The following is a 24,371-nucleotide window of genomic DNA, read 5'->3' on the forward strand; positions in this document are numbered from 1 at the left end:
ACAACAACAAATGTGCCATCAAGTAACATTCTTTCTCAGTGGGAAAAAGTAAAACTACATGGTTTTGGGGGTTGAAGAGATGGCTCAGTGATTAAGAGCACTGGCTGCAGGACCTGGGTTAGGCTCTGGTGACTGATAATGTTCTGTAAATCCAGTTCTGGGGATCCAACGTCCTCTTCTGGCTTCTTCTGGCACTGCACGCATGTGATGCACACACATACAGGCAAACATTTAAACACATAAGAATAAATCTTTTTTGAGACAGGGTTTCTTTGTGTAGCTTTGGAGCCTGTCCTGGAACTCCCTTTGCAGACCAGGCTGGCCTTGAACTCACAGAGATCCGTCTACCTCTGCCTCCTGAGTGCTGGGACTAAAGGCGCGCACCACCACCACCACCTGGCAATAAGTAAATCTCAAAAATACACACAGCTCTCTTTAACATTTCATTTTTAAAAATTTTTTTTCTAGCAGTACATTCTTTAAAAGAAGTTAACAACTTCAATTCCAAATATAAGGATTAAATAATGCAAATGCAAAGCAGTTGTTTCCGGTGAAGCTACCGCCTAATGACCCTGGGAGGAAGTACTCTCGTTACTGAACCGATGCAAAAGTCCCTCAGAAAAAGCTTCATTTGTTGCTTGTAAAGAGTCTCCTTAAGGTCACTTTACGTCTCGACCATCGCCTTGTCTCCAGTGGAGGAGATTTGCTTGGTAATGGCTTGTGGTTCCACAGTGTTTTGTGTACGGGAAGCAGGGACAAAGAGATACAATTAGAGTCACTCAGACTGGAGGGTCCATCATGGATATTCCCCAACGGTAACATTTCCCCTTAACCTTCAGCAAGACACAAAAGAAGATCAAGTCCCACGCTAACCTTGACTTCAATCGCCCCTGTTGGTGGCGTTAAGAGGCCCCTGTGCATCAAGTCCAGAACTCTCACGAGACCCAGTGTGCTTATGAAGAAAGCTGCAGGCTCCGCGCATCGCCCGGCAAGGCCAGGGGTCTGCAGATAGAAGCATCTGGTGCTGCTGGATTTCCCAGGTGACCCCTGCACGGAAGCACTTCTTCCCTCGGAGGCAGGGAAAGATGCAGCGCTCCTGACAGTACAGATAGAAAGCCCGCGAAGCCACACGAGGCGCCCGAGTCTCCAGCGTGCTGCCCACTCGGTGCTGGTGTTTACTGCTGGGACAAGAGCGCGCTGCGGTTGGCTTTCATCTTTTCCAGCCGCTTCACTAGGTGGCCGTTGCTGACCTCAAGCTCTTCTGTTTTGTCCAGTGCGGATCGAAGCTGGAAGAAGGAGGGAAGGCAATGAGTTTGGGGACCCGGCTTCCTCGAGACAGGGCAGAGTTTTGCACGGCCAGGAGTCTAAAGCACAACTACAGCCCACCCACGCTGAAATCCCCAAAATCATATGCGTGCTGTGCACACGTGTTTTTTTTCCCCTTTTTTATATAATTGGTCATGTGCTTATTAATGAAAGTTAGTACTCTATTTCATTTACATGTTTATGTCTGTGTACCATGTGCATGCAGGTACCCAAGGAGGCCAGAGGATTGCACCAGCATCTCTGGAACTGGAATTATAGATATTTGTGAATGGTCACGTGGTACAGGGAGCTGAACCTGGGTCCTCTGCAAGAGCAGCAAGTGCTCTTAACCACAGAGCCATCGCTCCATCCTGTGTGTTTCTTAATTGAAAAACAATATATGGCCCACAGTTCTGGCATCTTAACTAGGCGATGCTCCTTATCTGGAACTAGACTCCAGACCTGCAGTATTTTGTGGGTCTTGATGGGCTCAGAAATGGTGAGTGTAGTGAGCCATTAAATACAAATGAAACAGAGCCTGGATCAGATGGCTCTCTGGTGAGGGGAGTCAGGAGCAAGGTTTCTACAGCTGCAAATCAAAGCTTGAATGTCAGAGCCCCAAACAGTCACAGCCAGGGGCAGAGGGCCTGGAACCATACAGGTAGTCATGTGAGCAGGTTGCTCCTAGGCAGGCATCAGGGCAGAGGGCTGGCCCTAGGGAGCTCCGTACTATAGTAGTGGAGCTGTCTGTTGGTAGGGCACAGCCCAGGGCTCTTCTTTCTACACCAACCCCCAGGCAGGTGGCTGCATTCTAAGAAAGATTACATTTCCCGCCTCCTGCCTCAGGCCTGGGATGTTCCTCTCACTCAAAATCAAGCTTAACCCAAAAAACCAAACCAACCAAACAAACAAACAAAACAAAAAACCCCACTGAACTTGGAAAGGGAGAAACCATGGGGGTCAGGTGGGCAGGGGTAGCAACACCCAAAGACTGAATACGTCAGTGGTCGGGAATGGAAAACAGAAAGCTGGGTTTGCGATATTTAAAGAAATGATTCAATTATTAACTGTGACGGCTTTCTGGCATGCGGTCACAGGCCCAGCAGACACTGTATTTTCCAAGCGGGCAACCTTGCCATGTGTCTTCAGGGAAGTAAAATGTTCAGTTTTTAAAGAAGGACAAGAAGCAAGGCAGGTGGCCTCAAACCACTCAGCGTAGCACTGGCCTCCACCCCCGCCTGCCTTCCTGGGTTGTCCTGTGTTTCTGGATGAGTCCTGCAGCGCATGCTGAAAGGGGTTCCAGCTTGCGAGGGTGGGGGGCAGTGTTGGAGAGACGGCTCAGTGGTTAAGAGCACTGGCTGCTCTTCCAGAGGGGCCTCAGTTCAATTCCCAGCACCCATATGACAGCTCACAGCTGCCTGTAACTCCAGTTCAGGGGATACAATAACCTCACACAGACAAATGTGTATGTAGAAGAAAACAATAAAAGAAAAAAGAAGTCCCAGCCGGCCATGCTACGATGCCTTTCGTAACATGTCAACTCGAGAGTGGTTGGGCTGAGAGGGCATTGAATGGCCCAGACTTGGTCAGTCCACTCTCTACTGACCCTAAGGGACAGTCATGGCCCATCTGTTCCCTAGAAAATGCCTAGGGAGTTTACCTCTCTTTGGAGTTTCCGTTTTTCTGCCTTTAGTTCATCTTCTATCTTTTCTGCGTTTTCAGCAGCTGATCTATAGCGTGTTACTTGGCTCTCTAACCTTATTACCTGAAAGGAAGGGGAAGTCACGGACACACATTCATCACTGTTTTCTTTTGCAGTTTGCGTTATTGTATTTGCGATCAAAGGATGTGGTCTAATAAAATTGAAAATGCGCCGTTAAGAGTGTGGTATTTTGGGTGTTACTCTGGTTCTAGCCCACCAAGCTGTCCGGTAGCATTTCTAAGTGACCCGCCCCATCCTGATAACAAATGGCCCCAGTCTAAAGGGTGGGTCTCTCTTTGCTTTCGTCCCCCTCTTGTGGGGCTTGGAAGTGTTTGCAAAAAGACCTGAGTTCGATTCCCAGAACTCGAGTACAAAGCTGAGCATGGGGACGAGATGTGGTGGCCTTCTCGCCTGTGCTCACTGGTCTGGGCAAATGTCAGGAACTCGGCACGTGTCCTAGGCTGCAGCTGTGGAAGGCCAGTAATGACCGCAAGAACAGAGGGAGGCTTTATGTGGCTGTGAGGGTGCGTGTCCACAGGGGAATGACAAATTAAAAAACGAAGTCACAGTGATCAGCCTGGGTAGGTAGCAACACCCTTGGTTTCTATGAAAAGTTCCAGCACATATGTCCACATCAGAGGCTACAGCGCTTCCTTTGTACTCATCCTGGAATGCACCACACGGGCCGCCCCTGGGGTCCAGGACGCAGAGGTGGGAGGGCCCCATGTTTGTTCAGCAGGAGGAACTCACCTGGCTTGGGGGAGAAAGGCTAGATGTTCAGGGAAGGAGATGTCCTAGCATGAAGTGTGTAGGATTAGCAACTATTTTAATTACTTTTATGTGTATGTGTATCCATATGCATGCACGTGGGGGCCGAGAACAACACTGGGTGCTGTTCTTCAGGAGCTACCCACGGTGTTTTCCTTGAGAGAAGGTCCTCATTGGCCTGTGGCTAGGCTGCTTGACTAGCAAGCCCTAGGGTGGAACGATACACTCTTGCCATCATGCTCAACTTTTTATGTGCATTCTGAGGATCCAGTTCAGGCCCCTTGTAAGCACTGTACAGACTGAGCCATCCCCCATACAAAGTCAACAGTAAAGAAAGTCTAAAACATTCACAAGCCTCGTTGACATGAGCTGTTTTGCTACAACCATTTAAATAACATTAGTACGAAGGTAACAAACTTTCCTTTCCCATTCTGCAAGCAGTGCCTCGAAAGCCAGGCATGTGGCACATTCTTATCATGCCAGCACATGGGAAGGGCAGGCAGGAGGATCAGGAGTTCAAGGTCACCCTTGGCTACATAGTGAGTTTGAGGCCAGCCTGGACTACGTAAGACCCTGTCTCACAAACAACAATAAAAGACTAAGTAAATAAATGTGTAAAGAAACTGACTGGCTGCCTTAATCACACCCTCAGGACCTGTGCGCACGTGGGAAGGCCAGACGGTGACATCAGGCATCTTCCTCTTTTGCTTTCTACTTTGTATTTGAGACAGGGTCTCTCTGGCAGTCACTGACTGGTCAGCTAGTCCTAAGGTCCCTCCTGTCTCCATCATTCGGGCAAGGCACACAGACATGCTGTGCCATATCTGTCTTTTCACATGGGAACTGAGGATCTGAACTCGGGTTCATCCCCTCTGTGGGTTTTGATCCCTGAGACGTTTGAATGATCCTTTCACAGGAGTTGCTAAAGACCTTCAGAGAACACAGATATTTCTATTATGATTCATAACGGTAGCAAAATTGCAGTTATGAAGTAGCAATGAAAATAACTTTATGGCTGGGGGTCAGCACGACCTGAGGAACTGTATTAACGAGTCACAGCATCAGGGAGGCTGAGAAGCACCGCTCTATTGTTTTCTATCCTCAGCCTTAGACTCTACTTAGCAACCCATCTGTATAAACTGTCCAGGACTGAGGAGAGTCACACATACATTTTGTTCTAAGGCAGTTATCTCTTGTTCAGATTTTGCAAGTTTAAATTTGAGGTCGCTGATCTGTCTGTTGGCATCTCCTAAAGGGTGACAAAAAGGGACATGGGTTAAATTCTCAGACTTTAGAATATTCTGTTCCTGGAAACCAGCTCCTCTAGAATCATCTCATACATTTTCAAGTTCTAGTCTTGGTCTCCACAGAAGCAGACAAGGCATGTCTTCCTTGAGTCCGGGCTGGAAACATGCCCCGTACCTCTTACTGTATAGGCAGAAGACCCTTATTGTATGAGAAGGACCCTCAAAGATGATGAAGGAGATGTATAAGAGGGGCTGGACATATTCTCATCTCCTGTAAGCCTGTCTCTAGTTGACTAACATGAAGCACACTTCTTAGTTTCCCCACATTGTCAGCAGACCCAAAGACTATCACGTGAAGCAAAGCAAATATGTTTCTTCCATGCCCACCTGTGCATTCTGGGACATTATCTCCAGCCCATTGTTTCACGCCACCCCCTGCCCACTTTGCTCTGACCACAAAAAAGGCCTCTGTGCTGTGGAACCCAGGAGCTGCCAGCGGACAGGAAGGAATGCTGGGCATCTTTGTCACAGCGTTTAAAATCAACACACATGAAAGCATGCGTTTCCACACGGGGTCAACATTTACTTTGCAGATCCAGGACATGCACATCTGTCCCATTCTCCAAGATGCCATCCTCTGACCGCAGAAGGTCCTTGCCGTTCTTCTGTCTTCCCTCCAGCTGCCCTTTGAGCTTCTTAATCTGAAAACACCACCAGCAAAATTCGTTCAGATCTTTTTTTCTAAAGGAAACTGAGAAGCTGGGTTTAGAGCCTGTCATACCCAGAATACACCAGGCTTGCTGTTAGTGTGACCCCCAGGAGCTAGAGGCAAGGGTCACAGGAGTATATAGGAGAGCTTCATGAAAAGGTTACAGTCTAGCTTGTGCCCCAGCAGCCAGAGGGATAACACAATAAATAATAAAAACCAACCCAAAAGTTGAATGAAAATATTCTGAGGACTAGAGCTCACCTCAGAAGGGAATAGGTGGGACAAAGACTTTACAATTTCAGGCATGAATTCTTTTGTAACCCAGTGGACAGTGATTTTTGTGTACATTGTATGTATCTGTTTGTGTGAGCCTCTGTGTATGTAGGTGTGTGCATATGGAGGCCAGAGGTTAACACTGGTTATTTTCCTCCATTACGCTCCACCATATTTATTTATTTATTTTCCTTTTTTGAGATAGGGTCTCTCACTAAACCTAGCTTATGCACTCAGGGAGGCTGGCTAGTCAATCAGCTCCAGGGATCCACACATCTCCAAATCCCCAGCACTGGGATTACAGGTGCATGTCACCACCACGTCCAGCTTTTACGTGGGTGCTGGGGATTTGAACTCAGGTCCTCCTGCTTGTTCTGCCAGCACTTTATTGATGGAGCTATCTCCCCAGCTTCTGTGAACAGTAATTTCTCAGGCTGAAATTCTTCTGGGACTCGGGAATAGATTGCACAAAAAACACTTGATATGTTGAGCAATTCTTGGTGCCAATCTTTGCTTAGTCACAAAGATATGAGGCCTCTTAAGGGCCCTGGTGCAGGAATGTGGGGTCTCCTATAAAACTGTATGCTTCTGCATAGAACCTGGTCAAGCTGCACGTTGGCCTGGGGGCACTGGCCAGCCTTTATGAAGGGGGCCTTACAAGAAAGAGTCTGCTCTCAGAGAGAAACAGACAGGGTCAGAAGGGGAGCCAGACCACAGGCTCTTCTGCACGCCCTGTCCCCTCTGCTGGGTTACACAGTGAGTCAAAATTCCAGCACAGACTGGCATGTGCTCTCTAGGCCCCACGCCTTAACGAAGCGCTATGGGGGAGAATCATTCTTCTTTAGCCTGCTCCCACAGCGAGACTGCCTGTGCTCCAATGGGTGGTCCCACATCCATGTACACAAAGGCAGCACTAATTGGCTTTAGTGCATTGTTGAGGGGTGGGGAGAACATGAAGTTCAGAGGGGACATGTTGGGGGGACATGGGTGGAGCTGAAGGATGGAAATTGGAGGTAGATATGATCCTATTTCCTTGCACACATGTATGAAACTCTCAAGAATAAAGAAAAATTATAAATAAAATCAAAAGAAATGTCGGCTGGAAAGGACATCCGATTCTGAGTGCACAAAACCCGTGTTCAGGGACAAGGGGAAATGCACGGTCACTTACTTCCTGTCTCCCCATGGCAGATCTCCACCCTCCACTGCCAAAGCAACAACTCATGTTGAATGTACCAAACGCTGCCCCTTGGCTTTGAGTTCTCATTCTATTTGGGTCAAATCATCAAGCCAGCATTGTTCTCAGATAGACATTTAGGGGTTTCCAGAGTGAGCAAGAAGGAAGGCTGGGAAGAGGTGCGTGGTTTTGGGCACCCTACTCAAAATGCGGCAGAGTAACAGAAAGGTGGTTACCTGCTCCAACAAGCACTCCCGTTCATCGATGAGCTTTTTCAACCTGACATCTGAAGAGATCAGAAAGACATGGATGAATCTGCATCCCGCCCAGTTTCAGCACCTCACTAACAGAGTAACATAGGCCGGTTAGTGGGATGAGTGATGGAGGGAGTTAAACACGTACCACGATGAATGAGGCCACAGACAGGATGGGGAGCTCAGCCAAGGGGTGGTGCCAGCCTCCCGACATGCTTCTCATCAGGACAGCCTCCGGCTCATGCAAACAGGCTAATCTTCTACTTAGGCTAGCATGCAAGAACGCTAGGGAGACACGCTGCTGCAACACAAGATCTCACAGGCTTCATGGTTTAGCAATTGTGCAATGTTGCCGTTCACGAGCACCAAAGTTTCAAGGAGGGCTCTTTCCAAGTTCACACTCCACATCTAGTTACGTTTCTCATTTCTCGAACAGACTCACTGATATCACAGTTTTAACTCTGTTTACAAACCACAAGCCGAATGACAACATGTACACTAAGCTAGGTACATACAGTATGCTGTTACTTTTTTTTTTTTTTTTTTAAGAAAAGCAGCACAGTACTGGCTTTGGTTCCTGTAATCCTTCCCACCCCAGACATGGAAGGATTGTGTGTGTGTGTGTGTGTGTGTGTGTGTGTCTGTCTGTCTGTCTGTCTGTCTGTCTGTCTGACAGTCAGTCTGTTCCCCAAATCTCTCTAAGAGAATACTAAATACTCTCAGGTCTACAGGGAGAACTGAGGTGGAGTGAGGATTTTCACATTTAAAGGCAAAAATCAGGATTCCGGATTCCCACGGGGACACTGCTGCCACTTGCAGGTGCTGATCCAACAGAGCCCAGGGTCCCCATGGGCAGCCATCTTGTTTTTTTCCTTCTTTCAGAAGCAGGGAGGCCCAATGTGACTCCTAATGCCTCCCATTCCTAACATGATCATGTTCTCATACTGCCTCCTTCAGAATTCTCCAGAGAGTAAATAATTAACTTTGATGAGCCATGTGTGCAAACCCATGCACATAAAACTCATCTTTGTATTCATTTAATATCATCCAGGCACACCCCAATCCAAGTTACTGGCATTTGCCAACCATCTTTCAAAAAACTCTGAGCTGTTACCCGGAAAGGCACAACATGGCAAAGTAAAAGCCAACAGAAAATCTCAACAACAGCAACAACAACAACAATAATATAATTTTCTGAGATGGAGAGATAGCTCAGCTGTTAAAGGCTACGCTTACAACCAAAATGTCAAGAATTAATACAGTTTTCTGACCCTTTGGTATTCAACTTTAACTTACAGCCCCAGTGGCTTCTGTGAGGTTATTTTATTTTTTATTTTTCAAAATCTACCCAAATGTGAAGCAATCTTCCCTTATGTATTTTAACCTCATATAAAACCAAGAAACAAACAAACAAACAAAAACAAATAAAAACTATCGTTGCAATGAGCATGGACTGTATCATAAAACAATCTTAAAGCTCCATCAATACACAATGTTATTGTTTTTCCTCTTGACTTCAAATAACCTAGAAAAGCAGCAAAAAAAAAAAAAAAAGGCAGAATGTAATGACACTGGCAGTGAGAAACACTGCAGGCTGTCTGAACTTCAGTTTTATGGAAGAGAATGTGAAAAAGAGATACTCAGAGGCTGGAAAGAGGAATTGGAGAGGCAAGCATCAAGAAGATAGAAAAATAGGAGTCAGTTGTGGAAGTACACGCCTTAAAATACCAGCTCTAGGGAGCTAAGGCAGGAGGGTTGCTGAGTTTGAGGCCAGCCTGAGCTACACAGTGAGTTCAAGGTCAGCCTCGAGTATATGAGACCCTTAAAAAAAGATAAAGAGGAAAAGTGAAAGTATTTGATGTAGACAGAGCAGAATGAACCTATCTAGCTTGCTGTGGAGAGCAGGATGCACTGGTACGCTCTGTGTCGAATTCCCCTACCTTGACTTGGCAAACAGCAGGTTCACTGATCTGCAACACTTGATGGCGAAACAGCACAAACTACTCACTAAGTATAGCGATTGTAATTTTCAGAAACGAGGCACCAAAACAAAAGAGCTCACATTATCCTGAACTTGGGGCTTCTTTTGTACTCATGTTAAAATCAGTTGTCGGGCTATTAAAGTTATCTTTATATCACTAAAGGGTTTTTTAAAATATAGGTTTTTTTGTTTTCTTTTTGTGGTAATTGCATACACCTTTAATCCTAGCACTCAGGAGGCAGAGGCAGGAGGATCTCTCTGAGTTCCAGGCCAGCCTAGTCTACAAATCGAGTTTCAGGTCAGCCAGGACTGTTACACAGAGAAATCCTATTATCTCAAAAAACAAAACAAAACAAAATTAAAATTTTAGGAAATTTTATGTTATACAGTTTTGACACCCAGAAAATGGGAAAGAGTTAGAGACTTCTAGAAAATTCCAGAGGGAGCCAAAAAAGTGCTGGGATTCTCCAAGCTCCTGGTTTCTTTGTCATCTTGAGGTCTGGGTACCTTAGCAACTCCACCCTAGAGTTACTCAAGGCCAGTCAACCCAACCCCATAACTCCAAAAGGTGCGACTCACATCTTCGTAGGCAAAAGGGAGCTTTCCCAGGTCTGGTGGTTTGTTCATGATAAATGCCAGCAACCTGTACTTCACACTGTGTGGGTAATTTCAACTATTAACCCCCCCTGCCCATTGCCCAAGAGAGTTTTCCCCTTTCCCTATGCTCAAATGATGATGGGGGGGAGCAGGAAATGAGAGTTGCCTCTTCCCCTGAGCCCCCTCCTGATCCAACTCTGACTGAACCTAACCATGTTAGCTTCTACCTTTTCTGAGGCTAAGAGATGGCTGTTCAACTGCGTCTCTCTTCTAGCATCCAAGGGGTCTGCATGGGCAGGGGATGATCCGGCCATTACAGCCAAGAAATGTGTAAAGGGGTAAGAAGTGGGTGGGTGGGCAGTGCAGGTGGTGAAGGGGTGAGGTAAATGCCTCTTTTCCCTGGAAAGGTGTTCTCAGTATGACCGCCACACTGCCCCAGTACAGGAAACACCCCTCCTGTCCTTTAGAGGCAAGCCACCGGGAATACTTTTCACCATGTGCCCCTTGGCATAGAGACCACGTGAGACGCTGCACAGTGTGGCCTCTCAGGAAGGGAGCAGCTAGTAGAAAACAAGAATCTTAAGCCTTTTAAGCTCCTAGAGGTGGTCTTCCGGGGTCTGAGTGGGGGGAGACATTTGAATGGGAGCTTGACCGAAGCTGGCTGGGGTCATTGCAGCCTTCGGAACCCTGGGGTAGCGCCTGCAGCCAGATTCCTGTCTTACTTTCATGGCACAGGAGGGGAGCATGCAACAGCTCATCTGTTCAGTTTCTCAGGACACACGTGCACACACAGTCAGTTTCCTCACCGCTTCTATCCGCTTCCACAAACAGCCCTATGCACTGGCACAATTTAGCAGAGCACATGGAGGCTTTCACCAATGGGGGAACACAAGGATGTGTCCACAGAGTACACCAGATGGGCCGGGGACTGCTCTCTCGGCTTCTCAGGGCAAGGGCAGCTTCAACACGGCGTTCACTTGTCAATGCTGAAGGCACTGAGAACTGGTTTTTCTGGAACCCCCCGCCCCAGGGAGCTCAAAGCCAGAATGACTTCATGTGGGCAAATAGCTACCAGGGTCAGAGGTCAAGGGTCTCAAAGACCAGAACCACAGGCTTGTAAAATTATAAAATGTTTTTTATTTCAATTATATGACACTTCAGTTTGCCTCAGATTTTACTGAGGGTTTGGTCTTTTTGCGTTCCACTCTACCTTGTAACAGTAGTATGAGTTCACATGATCCCATAACATGACAACAGTAGTCATACAGTACATGGCCTTGCAATTTTATATTTACCAGTACTTTTAAATGCAGCTTTATAATAATTTTTTCTAAATGCTTCTTTATATAGAAAATACATTATTTCCTTCAGGCAGGTAAAATAATAACTTTCCAATAAGAAAATATTGAGAAACAACAAATAAAAATATTTATACCAAACACAAAATGTTGGATTAAAATCTAATGAGTCCTTTGCATAAGAACAAACAATGTCTTGTATTGTTTTTTTAATAAGTAGATATTCAGACAGGAAGATTACTTTAAAATTAAAAAAATTAACGACTTTCTCCTAAACACTAAAGTAGGAAATATAATTTCAACTTGTCATTAACAGAAAAGAATAAAAATAAAATATTTATATGAAATGAATTTAGCATATCACTCATGTGAAGTGAAATAAAGATCTTTGACAAAATTGATTTGGGTACCATTGGCAATAAGATCCAAGAGCATTGGTGCAAAATACAGCACTTAGGTGAGGTAAAGGCATATGGTCTCCCTGCGTTTTTGATAACTGTTTGAATCCCTACAGTAATTAACCTCTACCCTGAGGTGCAGCTCCTCTCACCCAGCGACTATATGCTACTTATCCATCTAGCTCCTTAAAATATAATACCCCATAGGTTATGATGTACATGTTAAGATCAAACATGAAGCTGCATCTATTTTAATGAGACACATTAGTTTGACTATCCACTGCTCACGACACAGAAACCTAAGCATGCTGTTTGGTCACTTCAACTAGATGCTGACACATGTGACAAGCACAGCCACATTCATCTCGGCCTAAAGCAAATGGTTACGTTTTGGCCTTAAGACTGGAATGCAGACATGACAGGGACATGGTGTCACCAATGGAATGTTCTCAGCTAGAACTGAAACTGAAAACAATGGTGTCTAGATGATCAATGGCTGAATACAAATCTACAGGTAACAGTCTATAACTTAAAGTAGTTGAGACTTGACTGACACGTGGCACATCCACAGAAACTGGAACAGTGGGGTTGAAGGATGGAACTCTTGAGGTTGGGCTTAGTGTGTTGAGTCCTTGGCCTTCTCTGAAACTCGGCCTCCCCCGTCTGCCTCCTGCCTCCTCATGACATGGTGCAATCCTCCTTACTCTTGCTATTCTCAACCTCCCCTCTTGCCTGCACTCCACTTTCTGAGCTGAAGCCCTCCAGCTGCCCTGACAGGTCACTGTTGTCTACGCTGCAGCCATCTACAGCCTTCTTGACCGTCTGGCCTGGATGGTGGGACAGCACATGCTCCTCCTCACTTCCTCTCTGAGAAGCATGGTTAGCATCCTTTGGGGGACCTTTCTTTTTCACCGGGGAGATTTCCCCTTCTTTGTTCTGATCCGAGACATCTGTGGGACCATCAGCATCATGGTCTTCAACTTCCTCACCCCCAGCACTGGTGCCGACCGACTGTGCCGCCTCCGCCTCATGCATTAGCACGTCTCCCTTTGCCGTTACTTTCCCTGCCTGGGTTTTTACACCATCTTCCTCCCCTTGCTTCTGTTTTCCGTTAAGCTCATTTTCAGGATCTTGTAGGCACTCGGCATGTTCACTGCTTCCTGCTGTGATTTTTTGTTCTGAGTTTTCTGTGTCTTCACTCTGGGTCTCTGCTGCCTGCTTTTTGTCAGGGAACTGGGCCGGCTCTTCTTCTACGCTCTGGCGGTCTACCTCTTTGCTGGCGTCTTGGCAGGTCTCCGCTGAGGCTGGAGATTTCTTCTTCTTGTTCTTCTTCTTCCTGTTCTTAGACTTCTTCTGTGGTGAATCCAAGGCCTCTGCCTGCTGCTCGCTCTTTTCTTTGTCGGGTTCTTTCTCATCAAGTGGTGCATGTGTGGCATGGACTTCTGCCAGGATGGACTTCTTGTCCCTGGTCTTTCCAACAGTGTTTTCCCCAGTTACCGGTGGGCTCGGGACGAGGACTTCCTCGGGCTCAGCTACTTCTTGGGTGAGTTCTCTTTCCAAGCTCTGTTCTTCCCCATCATCCACACTTCTCTCATGACTCAGTGTGTCTTCGTGGTGTTCCGAAGGACTGGAGGCGACTGTACCCACCTCTTCCCCAACGGCAGCTCCTTCCACCTGTCCTGCATTCTCTGTGTGGTTGCCACCTGCGCCCCTTGAGTCTGTAAAGCTCATCTTGTCAACTTCAGATGTTTGCCCCAAACCTACAGAGTTTTCACTTGGATTTTTGGGTTCTGACTCTTCACTGTCTAGACCTTGCAGGCAGTTGGACTGTTCCAACGAGTTTCTGGTCCTACCATCTGGCTGGTCTGTGACCTCACATGACTCAATCTGCTCTGGGTCTTTGAGAAAACTGTTCTCTTGAGCTTGGCTCTGAACCTGTTGCTCACATTTGGCCCCCGCTAGTGGTCCTGGGGACAGGGCACTGTCTTCAGCGGGTTTCTGGTCCTCAGCATTATCACCGGGATGTGACATCCCTTTGTCCACACAATCTTTTACTGGGTTGGGTCTGGGCTGTTCTTGCTCAGTGTTCTGTAAGGTTCCTCCTCCTTTCCCCATATTCTCCACAATTTCCTTTTTCAACTCCACTTCTTTGGCTTTTCCTAAAAGACCATTGAGAGAATTGAAGGGACCCCGTGATGTGGTGGGCACTTAATAGATATTAAAATGCAAAAACACATGTTTTAATTACCACTCAGTTTTCTCTGAAAGAGAGACAGAGAGAGAGGAGAGAGAGAGGAGAGAGGGAGAGGGAGAAGGAGAGGGAGAGAGAGAGAGAGAGAGAGGAGAGAGAGGGAGAGAGGGAGAGAGAGAGAGGGAGAGAGAGAGGAGAGAGAGGGAGAGAGGGAGAGAGAGAGAGGGAGAGAGAGTGATGGAGAGAGAGGAGAGAGGAGACAGGGAGAGGGAGAGAGGGGGAGAGAGAGAGAGTGACGGAGAGAGAGTAGAGAGGGAGAGGGAGAGGGAGAGGGAGAGAGAGTAGAGAGAGAGAGAGAGAGAGAGAGAGAGAGAGAGAGAGAGAGAGAGAGAGAGTCAGTCACTGGAAACAAGCCTTCGTCAGGCCTATGCGGCAAAGCAGCAACTGCATTAGCTTGTCTTTGATAAGCAAAGGGCCGCTGCCATCACCTCCAAGGCTAGAGTGGCTACTGCCATCGGTGAGAGAGCTGTGGGGCAGGCAGGCAGCCACAGGAAGGTTTTCAGAGTGGATTCTAGTTCCTCCTTCCGCACCCCTAACTCTAAACACTCACACTCTCAGCCACTTGAGTCTTATGAATCTCACAGCCTTCATGCTTCCCTAAAATAACATTCACTTTCAGAAACTGACTGGAAAGCCAGTCTCAGGAAGACGCTTGAGGAGTAAGCCCTACAAGGCAGAAAGAAAGCAATCTACGTTCCACTACCTGCACTGTCTCCTTTGGAAAATGCTCTCCTCAAGAACACATCAGTCCTTTCACCCCAGGGGAGTGGTAAAAACCCAACAAAAGGAAAGCTGAAGATCAAGGTGAACACGTAACCCATCCGTCAAAAGCCCTATCAATTAGTCAATAAATCCCCAGCCTATTGGATATTATCTTATTGGAAGTAAAAGCCTGTCAATCTAAGAACTTTGTAGCCTCTATAATTAAGCTCTGATCCCAGGAAAATGGTGAGACGTCCTTTATTCAGAAGCAACTTAACTTCGCCCTTAAAGATTTTCTACTATTGTCTATGTTTAGTGGTGTATGTTAAGGAAACATCAGACATGGGCAAATTTAAACCGGGAGTTCCCATAGCATTCCACTGATTAGATAGATACCACATCCAAAACCCTTTGAGGCCACTTACAAAAGTGGCCTTTCTTCTTCTTGTAGCCATGTCACATGATTACCAGGGATATGTCAACTGCGCATGGAGACAAGAACAGCAGGACCAGTCCCCGGTGGGGCTGTCCTGGAGGCATGGTGGAAACTATGGAATCTTTCTGTTTTGGTGACTTGCATATTGATGAGAGGACATTGCTTTGACAATCACATGGGGATGGGGCAGCTGCTGGGAAACAGTTCGGAGAAGTCGGGGCCTACAGGCTTCTACATGGGCATAAATGTATACAGTCACAGTCCTGCCTTGTAATAAACTAGCAACTGGATTTATTCTAAAGGCAGGATTTAAGACTCATTAACTTGTGAATCTTTGTCTCTGAAAATTATAGGAAACATTCCTCTATCTATTAGATTTCCCAACTGTGTATTCTTACAGAAGCTAACAGTGTGGCGTACAGAGTAAAGTGGGGGATTCCAACTCTTGTGAGCACATCACACTCACAGCAAGGACCACTCTCAGGACCAAGACTGCCTTCCATTCTTGGGGTGGGGACAGCAGCTTCAGGGCTGCCATCCCCAGGTGTCACCTGTCCCACTCAGGCAGCTTATGCCCTCTCCAAATGTTTATGTGGTGAGTGCTCAAGTGTGCCAGGCTGGCAGGAAAACACGCCAGCAAAGCCTCCACTGTTCCCACCTGTGGACAACTCCATCACAGGAAAGCTGACGGCCATAATTAGAACACATTCAGAGAAAAGGCAAATCAAACCCTCACCGTTACCACTTGACTTTCAGCCCTATCTCTTTCTACTCAGCCTCGAAAAGCGAAGAAGAAATGTGTCCTTGAGCCGTTGGTGGAAAGCACTAGACAAAAATGCATGCTACACAGCACTGTGGGTGACCGCATGGTTTGTTCGGGACACCACCATGAAGTGACAGAAGAGATGGCATGCCGCGTGACTGTTACTCTCAGTGGCAATCACAGTGCACAAAGGTGAACCAAGGCTGGTCAAACAGTGGAAGGGGTCAAAGAGAAGCTCTTACCTAGTGTCCCCTCCCCGGCTGACTTGAGGGCATTCAGCTCTTCTTTTGTCATCTTCGTAGGGCCTTGATATCCAACGCCGTTTAATGTGTCTGAAGTCTCTCCGTTGGTGGCTATTTCTGAATTTAGGATTATTCCATGTTTCTGGGAGCAAGAGAGGTTTAACATAATACTCAGTGAGACCAGGTTAAACGATATTTTATTAATTGTAAAGGGATATTGCTTCCCCTGATGTAGATGCTAACTCTACAGGGATGGAGAAGTGTCTAGGCACACACCCATACTCTATCAACAGAGCAGATCTACAACAGTCTCCGTGTGCGCTCCACAACACCAGTGGTTCTCAACCTTCCTAATGCTGTGAACTTTTAGCATGGTTCCTCATGTTGTGGTGATTCCCAACCATAAAACTATTTTGTTGCTACTTCAAAACTGCCATTTTTGCTACTATTATGAACCAGAGTGTGAATATGTGATAGGTGACCCCTGTGGAGGTCATGACTCACAGGTTGAGAACTTCTGCAATACACAACCTATTTTCTGATGACAAGATACTTTGAGAAAGGCTTTCTTCTAACTAGGGCAATGACTTGTGGGCTGCCACAAAGTGGAGTATCCGGAAAGCGAACCTTTCACTAGAAACCAGTCTTTAAGAAGGGAGACCAGCATTAAGAGAGGAACGCACTGGTGTTGTGGAAGGACTGAGCACAGAGTTGGCATTTGCAGGTGGTCATGATGCTTCGTATCTTCAAAAGCATCTTTTGTGCCGACGACGCGGCCAACTCCCTGAAAACCAGCTGCCTGCCTCAGTTGCAGAGCACCCTCCTTGCGGTCTACTTGGTTGGTCCCCAACACTTTTTCCTGGCTCTTTGGACACTCCGGGTTGCTGCACACAGCCTGGACAAGGAGCATCATTTAGGTCTTAGCTCTAAGTCTGTATCCTGCTCTGACTTTGCCTGGGTTGCTCAGGAGATGACACTGCATGTCTGGGGGCAGTCAGGAAGTTGCCATGGCCATACCCCTCAGTACTACTGCTGTATCAGTCTGTGAACCCGCCTAGGGCTGCCTGCTGGGTTCCCCTTGGCATGGCCTTTACAAAAAGTGAAACCCATCCTCCCTATTATTTGGTGGGTAGTGTGATCCTGCCACGTATCCCAGATATTGTTCAGCTAAGAAAGTCCTCGAACAAGAGGCTTAAACAAGGAAGCACATACATTCTAATGAGGGTAAGAAAATATTTAGATAAAAGCCAAACTCAGAGCTAGAAATCTGAGCTATTTCTCAGATCTGTTTTTCTTGCAAACACCTGATGGTCCCAGGCAGAAGCATGGATGGGCATTGGTATCATCTACTTGATGAGGATGGTTCATTGAAGTCTCAAATTTATTAACACAATTTGTGACAAAAGCAGAGCCAGCACCCATGGCCACAGACCCACAGAACTTGAAGTTGTCAGCTTGGTCCTTTGCTTGCTTGCTTGCTTGCTTGCTTCCTTCCTTCCTTCCTTCCTTCCCTCCCCAATACAGAATCTCTCTGTGTAACCCTTGTTGTCCTGAAACTCCCTGTGTAGACCAGGCTGGCCTTGAACTCAGAGAGATCCACCGGCCTCTGCCTCTCGAGTGCTGGGATTAAAGGCGTGGGCCACCAACGCCCAGCTGGTTTCCTACCTTTAATTCCTCTTTCAGTTTGACTGTTTCTTCTCTAAGATCATCTCGTTCGCTGCGTATGGAATCAAAGAACTCTTTCTGTCTTTCTAATGCCTGAGTATGCAACAGAGCAGAGAGGAGAGACAGAGAGAGACAGGGGTTGGGGAGAGGGAGATACACAGAGAGGGGGAGATTAGCACAGGTAGCAGGATAAGCAAGAAGTAAGGACTTGGAGGCACTGCCATACAGTGCACCAGTGAGAAAGGATGCTGTTGGGTTTATGCCAGCCTAGAGCAGCTACTGTTGACACATTAGCATTTCAAAGCAAGGTATGCTGGGGAGGAAGGCTGCTTTACACCGTCCATTTTCTTTTGTTTTCTCATTGTAGTACTGGGGACTGAGCCAGGGATCTCACATGTGGGAGGCAAGTGGTCTACCACTAAGCCACATCCCCAAGATACCCCATTACTAGCTCCGCTTTCTTTTCTCCTTTTTTTTTTTTGGTGGTGGGGGGGGTTGTTGTTTTTTTTTTTTTTGAGATGGGGTCTCACTGTGTGGCCCTGGCTGGCCTGGAACTCGCCTCCACAGTGCTGGGATTAAAGGTATGTGACACCACTGTCTGGCGTTCGGTCTGTTTTTATCTCATGACATGGTGCTGGAGAGTTAACAGGAGTCCTGCGGTCCTTTAAACAAGAGATAGATGCAGAACCAGAAAGGTTGCTAAAGAACCCCGCTTTATAATTTTAGACATTTTGTGTTTATGCTCCTGTTCACATGTATGTGTGTCAGTGTGCACGTATTTCTGTGTATAATTCAGGGGACAATACCAAGTGTCATTCCTCAAATGCCATCCTCTTTAGTTCCCTGATTAGGCTAGTCTGGCTGGGCAGTGAGCCTCAGGAATGTCCCTATCTCCAGCTCTCCAGAGCCAGGGTTACAAATGTGTGTTACCACGTCTGGTCTGGTGACACACATTCAGCTGCCTGTACTTCACAAGCAGCCATCTCCCTAGTTTATTTTTACACATTGACTATGAGCATCTGTTGTTTAAAACAATGTCCTGGAAGAGCATGCTTGCACACACACGTGCACACAGTGCATAAGCACACAGTCTCTTAGCCAAGGCTTGTGAGTATGTCAAAGTGGAATGGTAGGGCTTCATATCGTGACCATCTCTGTGATGCGGCACATCACCTCTAGACCTCTCTTGGGGCCCTGTCACATAAGTCGCTACTTTTTAGGTACCATGTGTCACTATGAGTCAGCAGTGACTTGGTAGGGTCCACTCTTCCCATTTATCACTCCTAAATGTGGATGGGTTGTCTCCTCTCTGCTGAGGAGGGAGAAGGGTCTGAGGAGGACTCCCTGTAGAGGTTTCAAAATGGGAACCCGTGGAGCATGGCATGCTGCCACCTACACAGCATCACAAAACCCCAAATCCTCCATGTTGAGCTGCCCAGAGCCTTTCCCCTTGCATGGCCTGCATTGCACCCCCCCCCCCCCCCCGTGCAGTAGGGAGAGGGAGACAGCTCCAGCTACACAGCCACGGCTCCATCCACCTGCATAAGCTGGGGTAGTCACCATGCCATCCACGGTGTGTCACATGAGGGTTGCATGCACACCCATGCAAACGCTCTTCCAAACCAAGGTTTCTGCAGGAACCACATCTGCCGAGCAGCCCACCCCTCCCCGGGAACGGTTTTGCAAAGGCTTGAGACTCCTACCCCTATCTTTTTGTCTTTCCACTCTATGGTTTCCTGAAGATCAGAGATCTCCCTGACAAAACCCGCCTGCTTCTGCTGCAGCTGTCGGATCTCCTGAGGAGAGGAACAGACAGAAAGAAAGCAGACAAAAAGGGTTGAGCAGAGAGAAGAGATCGGCGCTGGACGACCACGGCAGGGAGGTCTCAGCACGCCGGATTCAGCAGCACGACAGGATCTTCTTTTCCTGTTCTACTCTCATTCTAAGAAGAAAACCAGCCTGGCTGATAGCTTACCTCAAAGCCATACTTACAGTCCTGATTAAGTTACCAACCCTGTACCAACCCCATACAGCCATGCTTTGTTTAACTGTAGGACATCAGACTGAGAGAGTGCAGGTAGGTGAGCTCATCAGTTTGCAAACATCATAAATTACAGATAATAGTGATGACTGCCATATCACTAAGTAATAAAATCCATGGGACCACTGTCACATGTGTGTCGCACTGCTGATCAGAATGCTGTGTGGCACACACTTGTGGTAGTTTCCTATGGCCTTCTAACAAATGGCAACAGCTTCCGAGAAGTCACATGACTATACTCTCCCAGTTCCAAGACTGTTTTGAAAGAATCTTCTGAGGAGAGGATGGATAACCTTTTCTTTCTCAGTTCCTAGAACATCCATTCTCAACCTGCGGATCATGATCATCGGAAAACACAAATTTCTGATCGGAGACAATGTGTTTTCTGACGGTGGTGACCCACAGGTTGAGAACCACTGTCTTCAAACCTGCACACATTCTTGCTGTGTGCTCCTTCTTCACAAACTCTAACCTTGACCGCTGTCAACACAGCTCCCACCACAGCATCTGATGTGTCTCCCTCTCGAGGTTGACTTGTGATTGTGTCAGAGCCGCACAGATGGTCAAGGACAACCTTCCGTTTCAAGGTCGTTAGTCTCTCCTTCGGAATCTCCTTTTTTCCATATTGACTTTTAGGGACTTAAGATGTGGCCTTCTCAAGAGGTGGGCCTCCCAACACACACAGACATGAACACCAGAGTTGAGAATCTTCACCCACAGGAGGAGCTGTCTCCTCAACGGATGGAAAGTTAGCCTGATCCCTGGACTTTAACTTTAGGGATTGCTTCGAACTGACTCCCGGGCCTCCAAGGTGACCAGTGTTTGGAGATAAGATCTTCAGAGGCATTAAGGTTAAATGATGTCATGAGGGTGGGTCCCAGGTTGGGCGGGATGAGTGTCCATATTGAAAGTATACATTCTCTGTTCCTAAGGCTACAACACTGAAGGTGACCCTCTGGGCCCGACCTTGACCTGGACTTTGGTCTCCAGAACTGTGAGAAACACCCATGTGTTGTCAAGGCCACCAAGTGTGTGGTGTATTTGTCAAAATAACCTGGGCTAACAGAGCAAGGAGCCATCAGAGAGGGAAGAGGAAAGGAGCTGCCCACCTCAAGCATTTCTTCCCTTTGCCTCAGGGCCTCTTTCACTTCAGCAAACTGGAACTGCAGGATGCTGTGGGCGTGCTTTTCCCTCTCGAACTCCTGTGGGTGAGGAACACAGTACCGAGGTGGCCGTTGAGTGGTGTGTTTCTGTCACACGGTTCACGTTCTCACGAGCCACATTTCCCTCAGGACAAACAACCCTCTACCACGTCATCACCATTTCCAAGGCGCACAGCGACACAAACTCATTTCTCTGCTCTCCATAGAGGACGATCACACAGTTTCCTCTAAAGTTAACTCCCGGACAGTGTGCGGCTGAGGAGTATCTCCCTCAGACTCACAGAGATTCGCCTGCCTCTGCTTCCTGAATGCTGGGATTAAAGGCGTGCGCCACCACCGAGTGGCCATATACAAGCTTTTTCATGGTTGCTTTATTTTCATGCAAAATACCAACATTCTAGTAAAACTCTCTAGCTTACAAATTGAAACTATGCAGACTGACATTTCAAATTACTCAGAGAAGAGCACAGGTGTCTGAGTTTTATACGCATACATGTGTATATATAAACGTGTGTGCACCTATGTGCATAGGTGCATGGAAGCCCTGGGAGTCATTCTTCAGGAGCTGTCGTCCTTGAGTTTTTTTTTCTTTTCAAGGCTGATTTTATTATTCTTACTTATGTATATGTGTGTGTGGGTCTGCACACATACGTGTAGATGCCCACAGAGGCCACAGCCATCAGATCCCCAGGAGCTAGCATTACAGGTGCTGGAGAGCTACCTGACGAGAGTCTGGGAACCACACATGGCCTCCTTGCAGGACACCATGCACTCCTCAGCACTGGGCCGTCTTTCTAGGCCTGACCTTGGTGTTTGAGAAAGGGTTTCTCCTGGTCAGGAGCTGGCTGATTCAGCCAGTCTGGCTACCCAGTAAGCACCGTAGACCACCTGTCTCTGCCTCCTCAGCTGGGATTTCTAGCACATGCCACCACAGATGCTGAGGACTGACCTCAGGTCTGAATGCTGTGCAGCAGGGTTTGCAGAGTGAATTATGTCCCCTGCCCTTGGGGTTGTTTTGTTTGGCAGTGGAGTCCTGTTAAGTCAGTCTCAGACTTGCAATTCTCCTGCCTCAGCCTTTTACATGCTGGGATCATAGCCATCGCCATCACGTATGACAAAGACACAGTATTCTAATTCTCAGACTCTGGGCTTTCTGGACAAGTAGAGAATCACTGTTTAAAAAGCAGGTTGGAGAAACGGCTCAGCAGCTGAGCGCATATACTGCTCTTGTAGAAAACCAGGGTTCAATTTTCAGCACCCACATCAAGCATCTCACAGCTGCCTGTAACTCCAGCCCTAGGGGATCATACATCATCCTCTGGTCTCTGCAAGCTAGTATACAAACCTATAATTAGCAAAGATAAAAATCCTTAAGAAAAATATAAGTACACCATATGCACACAGCTCCCCCTAGCGTCCCTGAGCAGAGCACGCTAACCTTGTTCTTCTCCTCGTACTGTCTCTGAGACTCCGCCAGCTGCTCCTCCAGCTCCAGCAGCATGTCCTTCAGCGTGTCTACCTGGTACATGAAGTTGGTCTTCTCGTTGTCCAGCTGGGCGTTGGAGACCATGGCCTTCTTGTACTTCTCCTCAACTTCAGCCAGCGAGTCCTGAAGAGACGAGGCCATTGTTTCAAAATTGCAAAAAGAAAAACAAGGCGAGATTAAGCCAGAGTTCTTTTCCAATCTCAGCCTTTGTTTCTTAGATGAGAAGAGACACAGCGCGCCGGGCGTTGGTGGCACACGCCTTTAATCCCAGCACTCGGGTCACAGAGGCAGATGGATCTCTGTGAGTTCAAGGCCAGCCTGGTCTACAGAGCGAGTTCTAGGACAGCCTCCTAAACAATACAGAGAAACCCTGTCTCGAAAAACCGAGGGGGAGAGAGAGAGAGAGAGAGAGAGAGAGAGAGAGAGAGAGAGAGAGAGAGAGAGAGAGAGAGAGAGAGAGAGAGCCGTTTCAAAAGCACAGAGCCCACTTTTCAATGTCCTGTCCACTCAGATAAGTAGAGGGAGAGCAACTGTAGCCTATGGCTTGCCTGTGAGGAATTATGCTAACTAGGTAACTAAGGCAGGAAGATCCACCCTAAATGTGGGCCATCCCTGAGCTGGAGTCCTGGCTTGCATAGAAATGAGAAACGGAACACCAGCCCTCACGGCTCTCTGCTTGCGGACTGCACAGGCAATACGACCAGTTGTTTCTCATTCCTGTCACCAGGACTCCCTGCCATGATAGACTACGTCCTTGATCTGTGAACCAAAATAAACCAGTTCTCCTTTAAGCTGCTTTTGTCACAGCATCTGGTCACAGCAATAGGAAAAGTAGCTAGCAGCGACCTCCCTTCTCCTTAAGACAAGGAGGTATGTGGGATGCAGTTGCTCAGAGAAGCAGCAGCCAGGACCTTTCCACCACGGGCCATGGCAGCTCAATGGTTTCTGGAGTTATCACTCAGTATGTGGCTACAGCCTGGGAAAGAGTCCGTCACTGATGTAAATAAAACCCCGCCACAAGCTACTCCTAGGCCACCTGGCTCAGGTTCGGGAACCAGGAAAGGATTCGTGGCCATTGCAGGTTTCTGACTCATGGGGAATAAAACAAGGTACACAGACAGGTCTTACTGGGTAGGTCCTGGAAAGACCAAGGTCATTTGTTTGAAAGGCAGTCGTGGGAAAGAAACTGTAAAAGATAATATTGACAGTGTCCAAACATGGCTCCCACTTTTGTAGGCTCTAACATGTGAACGTCATGAAAGAGATGCCAGGAAGGCGGAGGGGGCAGTCAGCAGGCGACTGAGAGCCAGCCACCAGTCTAAGAGAGAGGTGTCGGCTCAAGTGCCAGGGCTGCGAAGAGGCCCTGTGGAGTCCTGCACTGGTCTTGCTCTGGGCATCCACACTGTGACAACCTAAGGTGGTACCATCGGATGCCGGTTGATTCTCTGGCTTCACTTTAAGTGAATGAAAAGCCAGGGTCTTAATCTTTCTCTTATATAGAAATGACCATGAAAATGACCAGTTAGTATATGTGACTTATGCCACTTACTGCTATGGAATTTAGATGACTTCTTAGGCCCTTTCTGGGGAGCTGAAAAAGAAGTGACAGATCTGTACTGCTGAATCCAGATTTGCCATGGGCTCTTTGGTGGCTATGGCTGCCTGGGCCTTGGCACCTGCTCACCCAAGGATTGTTAAGGAACTAGGAAGCTACATTTCCTGTTGGGATGACGATGTCCTTCACAGTTCTGAGAGCAGTGGACACACAAACACTCTCAGATGCTGTCCCCTAAGTACAAGTTGACAGCATGCACTAACCTGGATGCTTCCAAAGCATACTTGTTAGACATACCTAGAGAGCTCGGCAAAGCAAACAGGGATCATGACACTTGTAAGGGACAACTACGGAGTGT

At 47.4% G+C, this 24,371-nt stretch overlaps 1 protein-coding gene across 20 annotated transcripts in view; it reads right to left on the reverse strand.

Moving 5' to 3' along the window:
• Window positions 1-430: 430 nt before the first annotated feature.
• Window positions 431-24,371, reverse strand: part of Lrrfip1 (LRR binding FLII interacting protein 1) — a 124,071-nt gene continuing 100,130 nt past the window's right edge. For 10 of the 20 annotated variants that reach the window (XM_040753029.1, XM_040753031.1, XM_040753032.1 and 7 more), the window contains 6 exons: window positions 22,411-22,581; window positions 20,919-21,011; window positions 19,472-19,564; window positions 17,769-17,861; window positions 16,104-16,245; window positions 11,131-13,868 (listed from right to left, as the gene is read on the reverse strand). In XM_040753029.1, the coding sequence (XP_040608963.1) occupies window positions 12,388-13,868; window positions 16,104-16,245; window positions 17,769-17,861; window positions 19,472-19,564; window positions 20,919-21,011; window positions 22,411-22,581 (2,073 nt within the window). In that variant the 3' untranslated portion in view covers window positions 11,131-12,387. Of the gene's footprint in view, window positions 1,287-2,965; window positions 3,071-4,944; window positions 5,025-5,608; window positions 5,724-7,417; window positions 7,468-11,130; window positions 13,869-16,103; window positions 16,246-17,768; window positions 17,862-19,471; window positions 19,565-20,918; window positions 21,012-22,410; window positions 22,582-24,371 lie in introns of those variants that run through there. The other 10 variants (XM_040753040.1, XM_040753041.1, XM_040753043.1 and 7 more) reach the window with 3 other exon arrangements.

Source organism: Mesocricetus auratus, unplaced genomic scaffold (genome assembly GCF_017639785.1).
Source record: "Mesocricetus auratus isolate SY011 unplaced genomic scaffold, BCM_Maur_2.0 Super-Scaffold_100010, whole genome shotgun sequence".
Classification (NCBI taxonomy): domain Eukaryota; kingdom Metazoa; phylum Chordata; class Mammalia; order Rodentia; family Cricetidae; genus Mesocricetus; species Mesocricetus auratus.